At 33.9% G+C, this 7,898-nt stretch overlaps 1 protein-coding gene across 1 annotated transcript; it reads left to right on the top strand.

Annotated features, from left to right (window-relative positions):
• Positions 5-5,955, top strand: LOC107605459 (ubiquitin carboxyl-terminal hydrolase 18; the record flags this gene model as incomplete). The annotated part of the gene is made up of 11 exons (XM_016307346.2): positions 5-252; positions 1,134-1,317; positions 1,957-2,045; positions 2,288-2,373; positions 2,456-2,621; positions 2,761-2,884; positions 3,429-3,586; positions 3,975-4,059; positions 4,247-4,459; positions 4,574-4,635; positions 5,056-5,955. Coding segments are annotated over 11 exons (2,112 nt in total), but the record flags the coding sequence as incomplete, so codon positions are not given.

Consider the following 7,898-nt stretch of genomic DNA (forward strand, 5'->3'; position numbering starts at 1 on the left):
GCTGGTGGCGGAAGGAACGGAGTGGGATCTGAAGTGGTTCCTTCAGTGGCTATCCTTCGCACTTGTTATCGCCCTTGCCTTGCACACTTTCGTTAAGGACACAGCCTCTAAGTACTTTCAACGTAACAGCAATAACCGTTTCGATAACCCACTCCAACAACCAATGCCTGGCGTTCTCGACGACCCTTCCTGCGCCGCGTGTGGAGCACGCGCCACCAAGAAGTGCTCGCGATGCAAAGCTGTTCGATACTGGTTAATTTTCTCTTTTCCTTTTCATTATTAATTATTAATTATTTATTATTATTATGATTAGAATTAGAATAAATCTTCAGATTGGTCATTGCTATCTTTTGGAGTTTAATTTTGATGCCCTAACGATATAGTTGAATCAAATTCACATGCTTTTGATGATGTTTTAAGAATGAGTATATGTTTGTGTATCGACCAATGATCATTGACCATGCATAATTGCATATAAATCAAATCCTAGTACAAAACAAGAAAAATAATTTTCAATGTACGGGGTAAGCGGTTTTAGTTATTTGGTAGTTTTCTTTAGCATAGTCTGGTACTTTTTTTTTTAAATTTCTATGAGTACTGAAATTAAATCCATAAAGTAATAATCAATTTAAGGAATATATTGATGTCTATTTTCAATATAGAAGGATCAAATTGAGGTTTAAAACTTTTTAATCAATACATGAATAACTTGACATCTATGTATCTTTGGAGGACTAATTTGAGTATCAGTATTTACTTTTGTCAAATTACCACTATTGATTATTATAATTTGTGGGGTTGTATTTGGTAAAACTATATGGCATTTGCAATTGCTTTACTTTTGAGTTTCTAGAGTTCGCTTAACTTTTATGCTTCAAATTGATATAACATAATTATTTCCGGGTTACATATGAAGCTGACCATTTAGATTGACATTTTTCAATTTCATCTTTTATTTTCTAGTAGCAATGGTTGTGCTTGTTTATTTACATTTTGTTTAATTTAGCTTGACATCAATGAAAATCTGCATGGTTTTTTCTGATATAATATAATTGACTGTAAGTACTAGATAAATAGGGGCAAAAGCTGAAATTTGGGTTTTTTGTTCTTACGTGTGTCAATCAAATTTTCAGCTCGCAAGAATGCCAACAGTCACATTGGAAGTCCGGACATAAGGCGAAGTGTACAGTAAATTCGAATAAAAATGGGACTAACAATTGTGTGTCAAAGCCTTCGGCAGCTGGGGAGAAAAGTTCATCTTCAATTGCATTGATACCAAGTTCCAAAACTTCGAGGCCTATCAAGAAGCCTAAAGATGTAATTTTCTATCATAATCTTTATTGACAAATTTACATTTTTCTTTGCTTTGCTTACCATAGGACCTAGTTTGCCTAAGGCACACTGCCACTATGAGATGATACAAGACTAATGCCTTGAGGCCAGAGATGCGATAAGATTAATATTATGACTTTTCAGTTTGGTTATGTTAAGTGTAATTCTTTTAATATAGAACACCAAGCTAACTTAGCCATCATCTAATGGTAGATGATGGATGAGTCAACAATGTCCTATGTAAAATGAGTACAACAAACATCAACGAACATTTTTCTTTGCAATTTACAAAACTCTTGAGCTACTTGTAGTTAAGCACCAACCACTTGGTTTTCTTTTTAACAGTCTCACCATTTACCCTGTGTAGCATCAGAATTAGCAAGTTAGATGGTTGGTATTTCACAGATTTTCCATAATGTTGTCAATTTGTCACTAAAACCTTATACTGTCCCTGGGAAGCAAAGGCACACCCTCAATGACTAGGGCATTGCCTCAACCAGCAAAAGATGCCGACCCTTTTGGAAATTGGTGTTGGAACCTTTGATATACTGTCTTATTCTGTAGTTAAATCTTATGTATTTTCTCTCTTGCACTCCTAACACATACTTGTCTCATTTTTTTCAGGTTCTTTTTCCTTACGATGAATTCATTAAATTCTTTAACTCGGAAAAGCCAGGATTTCCTCCTTGTGGACTCCTGAATTGTGGAAACAGGCATGTCCTTGTCACTCACAAGATTTGGCTTAATAATGCTGGAAAAATGTTATTTGTACATATGTGGATTGGGTGTGGATTCCACTTAAACAGGTCCACATCAAATTCAGTAGTGGATCAGTGTGAAGTTGACATGCTGTTCTGCACCCCATATGTACAAATAACACAAATCATTATGCTATCATCAATAAATTGCATTAGAGGATCAGAGTGAAATTAACATTCATTACGAGTCTTTGCAGTTGCTTTGGAAATGTGGTTCTTCAGTGTCTCTCATTCACAAGGCCACTTGTTGCGTACTTGTTGGAAAAGGGCCACCACAGAGAATGTAATGTCATAACTCAGACCTTTTGATTCTTGCTGGATCTCAACTACCCATGATGCCTTATTTTGTTAGTGTGGTTTTTCAGGCAGTTGCAATAGTGATTGGTGCTTTCTTTGTGAATTTGAAGCTCATGTTGAAAGAACAAGGTCAAGTTCTCAGGCATTTTCTCCGACCAGTATTCTTTCCCGTTTGTCTAATATTAGTGGTACTTTGGGTTGTGGAAGTCAAGAAGATGCTCATGAGTTCATGAGGTTTGTATTTTATTCTCACATTGTTATTTCACTTTTCTTGTACTTTGGACTGCTTTGAAAGGGTGTATATCTTATATATTGTTTGGCAATATATGAAGGTCTTTCTTTAATATATTTTTTCTCGAACTTATTTTTTTAGATTATGCATTGATGCTATGCAATCTGTTTGCCTTGATGAATTTGGTGGAGAGAAGGCCGTCCCTCCTAAGCTTCAGGAAACAACTCTTATTCAACACATTTTTGGTGGCCGGCTTCAATCCGAGGTTAGACATCAAATAAGACGGAAATTTATTTCTCTTGATATAAGGGGATGCATTCTCTTGTTTCTTTTGTTCTGGCATTGGGGCATGCCATGATTATATGCTTCTTGCTGTGGCTTCTTTTTCTTTTTATAGTTTGAACTGAAGAAGTTAGTCTAGCCTCAAGAGTTTAGGCTACATGGTAGACACTCCATTTGAGATTGGACTTTGGAAAATAGCATGATATCCTGTTCAATTTGTGTTAGAAAACAGTTTTCACAGATCTATAATTTAGCTCATAATGATGACTTGAAACATGCAACACTCTGTATCTGAAAGCGAATTATATTCTCCCTTTTGGCTTTGTTGTTATATGGATAAGATTCAAAGCTGCGTGTCATTTATAGCTTTTTTGGTTATAGTTTCTTCGTGGAGTAGTCTTTTCCTTATAAGATATTAAATCTTAATAGGTTTTGTGGCCAAATATCAGTTTTTGTCTTTTGCGTTATATTGATTCTAAATGGATATGGCTGTTTCATTCTGTTAATTTTTTTCCTGTGAAATATAGGTGTTTTGCACAAAATGCGAAAATATTTCAAAACAGTATGAAAATATGATGGATTTGACTGTTGAAATTCATGGAGATGCTGCCTCCTTAGAAGAATGTCTAGACCAGTTTACAGCCAAGGAGTGGCTCCATGGAGAAAATATGTATAAATGTGATGGGTAAGGATACCGTTTATATCAAAAGATACTAGCAATAATTTTATTATCAATTTTTTGTCTTTATCTCCAACCCCGTGTCATTGATATGAGCATCCTTTAAGAATTCTATGTAGTTAACAATAACTTCTTTTGAACTTGGAATGTTTGATTTATTGAATGTAAAGGACATGAGGATTGTTTCAAGGGAAGTTTTCACAGGCTTCAATTTTAATGAGGAAAATATTGTGGCTTCAAAAATTTCATGCCTTCTTATATGAAGATTATGCAACTATTTGCTAAGAATCATATTTGTCCTCAGAGCTAACCCGTCCTCCCTCTTTTGCCAAGCTATCCACTTTTGCCATGTGCAAACCCTGTTTTAAACATATGTTTTGCTGCTGTTTGGCAGGTGCAAAGACTATGTTAAGGCGTGGAAGCGTCTCACTGTGAATCGTGCCCCAAATATTCTTACAATTGCCTTAAAAAGATTTCAGGTCTGTGTAGTACATTCACTGACAACAAATGCATGGAAATAGATGTTAATTGTTGTAATTTGTATGTGTATGTTTATTAATTTACCATAATTGTACACCATACTTGGGGAACATTTCTGTAAAGTGTTGTGTTTTGGACTTCCTTGTCAGATTTTCTCATGTTCTTTTTGAGGTATTGTACTTGCAGAGTGGCAGGTTTGGAAAACTTAACAAGAGAATATCATTCCCAGAGACTTTAAATCTTAGCCCCTACATGAGTGAAGCTGGAGATGGATCTGACATTTACAAGCTATATGCTGTTGTAGTCCATATTGATATGCTAAATGCTTCATTCTTCGGCCACTACATCTGCTACATCAAGGATTTCAATGGAAACTGGTATAGGATTGATGATTGGAAGGTAAACTTTTTTCATCCCATTGAATTATGAATTTTTTCTTTATGGTCATCAATTGTTGCATATACGGTGCTTGAACCTTAAATATCCTCGTATGGTTTGTGTTACATTTATTAGGTCACGAAGGTGGACATGGAGGAGGTACTTTCTCAAGGTGCATACATGCTATTGTATAACAGGTAATTGTTGTGACTGTTTTAGAGAGGCTAATGATCTCGATCATTTGCTCTCTGAGACTCTGACATACTTGCGCGCTCTGTGTCTTATTTCTTCGTTCTCACTGCTCCGTGCCAATGTTACTTGGGTTTGATTGAAATGTGATTTGAATGTCCATATGTAGTATAATATCTGTTCAGCCTCAATTAATGTTGAACCTTGAATTTTTGTTGGATAATTCGATTTTTCTTATACGGATATGAAAAGAGTTTTTCATCTTCAAAGCTAATTTTAGTTATTTTGCTTAAATAGGTTTGTGCTAAGTGCTAACAGCTAGTTCCAATAATCAAATTCGGAGCCAATGCATGCAGCTTTCATTAACTTTTTCCGTCTATTACTTTATGATTGAGGTGGCTAGTATTGCTTGATTTGATCCTGAACAGGTCTAGTGCTCAACCATCCAGCCTTCAAATTCAAGCAACGGAATCATCAGAACCAGCACCAGCGCAAACGGTTAAGGTGGAACGAGAGCAAGGTCCAAATGAACTAGTTGAATGCCTCTCAAATATGAATGCTCAGGCTGCGACTTGCAATGGAGCTCGCGAGGTTTCTCCATCTTATAGTAGTCCAGAACCGAAGGTCTCTGGCAACAAATATGAGCCTCTGTCTGGAATGAACGCTGATGCCAAAGGAGAGCATTCTGAGGATGTCGATATTAGTGATGCTGAGCCAACCGATGTTACAAATATTTCCAGTAGTAAAGTTGAATCATCCGACATACCTATTTCTCCAGCCGACAAAGATTCGCGGAACGTAGACATGGACCAATCCCAAGCGAAGACCTCTGGCTGCACAGAAAAGAAAGACGACACTCATACAGTTAGGTCTGGCCCCTCTCCAGTTTCGCCAACCAATTTTGCTGTTTCAATGGGTCGTCAAAACATGGGAGAGAACTTGGAACATAATACAGAAGTGGTTAAATGCAAGTTAACAACAAAAGATAATGCATACTGTGCCAATGGCAATGGCAATGGCTATGCCAGTGCGAACAAATCCATTACTGCAGTTGAGGATGCCGAAACTGACCAAGGAAATGAAGCTAACAAAGTAGGAATAAAAGGGGACAAGTTAATAATGTAGGTGCTTTTTATTTTTCTGGGCTTCTTTTTTTTTCTTAATATTATTTGATTATCCCATCATCTAAAAGAGGTGGTGAGTTGGGAAATTTTTGTCACAGGTTAACATTATTTGCAGGAACTTTATATCTTATTGTAACACTTTTATATGGATACTCTAATTTATTAATATTGATAGAATAAAATTTTACAGCCCCTTGTTTCACTGATCCTTTTACACCTTGTAAATAAGAGGAGCAAAATAATGCTAGATTTCTGCTTATTGCTGAGGATTGTACTACCTAATCTAATTTCATAAATAAGAAAATTTTCTTCTTGCTTCATCAAGATAATAATTTGAGTGCACGTGTCATGCTTATGGTGGCTTTCTTATTTATTTAAGGTTTAATTATTCCGTAAGTCTCTATAGTTTCATCGAATTTTTAATTTTTTTATTTTTTACCAAAGATAGGAGACTCGAACCCGCAACCTCTTAATTGAGTATGAGGAGACTATGCCATTTGAGTTATAACTCATTGGCCATCGAATTTTCAATTAGGTCTTTATATATATATTATTTTCAATCGGGTTCTTATACCATATTTTTTTTAATTTAGTCCTTATTAACATTAAACGTCTAAAAAATGCTAGTGAATCGTGAATTTATTTATCTACCCATGTCTTTCATGTATATAGGTTCATATGAAATGAAATTTTTTCCCATTTTATTTTTCTTCTTCTACTTTTTCTGAGACACTTGTGCGCTCTTTATCAGTTGTGTCTAATCATGGTAAGAGGTATGTTGTTTGTGGGAGGATGCTAAAATACAATTTTTTTGAGTGGATTGATGATGATGATAGTTGAAAGAATGGGTGGCCAAAAGAAAATGATGGGAGAGTTCACTATTTTTGTGGTGACAAATACTTCGAATTTTTGGAACAAAAAGGAATCTAAACAGAAGATTTATTCTTGCTCTAACAGAAGATGGCAAATTTTTTGAACGGGTTGATGAAAGTGATGCAACAAGAGAAAAAGTATCTGTTGCGGTTAGAGTTGTAGGAACACAAGATTATGGTATGTTGGAGGCTGGAGTAAGAAAATTAGATGCACAAGCAAGGAAGATAGAGAGATTAAGTGTGAAGATAGAGAGATTGATTGTGAAATATGGACAAATAGATGCTTGTGTAGGTAGATTGTGTGATGAATTTAATGTTGTCCAATAACAATTTGAGAGATTGAAAGACAATATAAAAAATCAATGCAAAATGCAATATATTCTTGATAGTCACATTTATCATTTATGCCTCAAAGAAGATCTTTCATGATCATCAATTGAATTTTATAAGATTCTATTTATTTTTTCTCTGAACTTTGATTAATATTCTTAAATTGAATCGTTATCTCGAAATATCTTAAACAGTTACTCCTTCAATATGAATTTAGATTGACTCTTGGATTCGTATCAAATTTTGAACAATTGACTCATTCTTTAGATATTCAAATTTTATAAAATCAGATCTAGACGGGCTAAGGTCCAGTTTGGGTAAACAGTTTAATTAAGTTTCTTTTGAAAAAATAGCTTAAACAATAAATTGTTATATTAAAAGTAATTTATAAATAAGTTATTTTGTTTTTGAATTTTTAGTTCTAAAAGTGCTTATTTTATAGAAATGTGATAAAAAGTAGTAGTATTATGATTTATGAGAGAAGTCATTTTTTTAACTTTTCTATAAGCTCCTAAATAGTTTTTTAGAAAGCTGTAATTTAATTTTAAAAATTACACCATATATTAATACTACTACTTTTTATAAGTTGAAAGTTCAAAAAAATTACTTTTGAACCTTCTCAAACAGGTGCTAAATCTGTTTCGGAATATTTTTAATGTTTTACTTTTGTCATTTGACTGAAAATTGATAATTCAATTTATTGCGATACAAACTCTTTTTATTTATTAACTAGTGTATCAATTGATTCACTTTTTATATATTATAGATGTGTTAAAATAATAAAAATAGAAATAGTTGAAATGATAAGTTGTTTATAAATCAGCGAAGAAGTCTTAATTTTTAGTTATGAAAATAACAAAATAATTTTTGTATGAATTATATATAATAAAGAGTATTTTAGAAAAAAAAATAGACACAATTTTTTTCATATTTTCATTATATATA

This window comes from Arachis ipaensis, chromosome B06 (assembly GCF_000816755.2).
Source record: "Arachis ipaensis cultivar K30076 chromosome B06, Araip1.1, whole genome shotgun sequence".
Taxonomy (NCBI): Eukaryota; Viridiplantae; Streptophyta; class Magnoliopsida; order Fabales; family Fabaceae; genus Arachis; species Arachis ipaensis.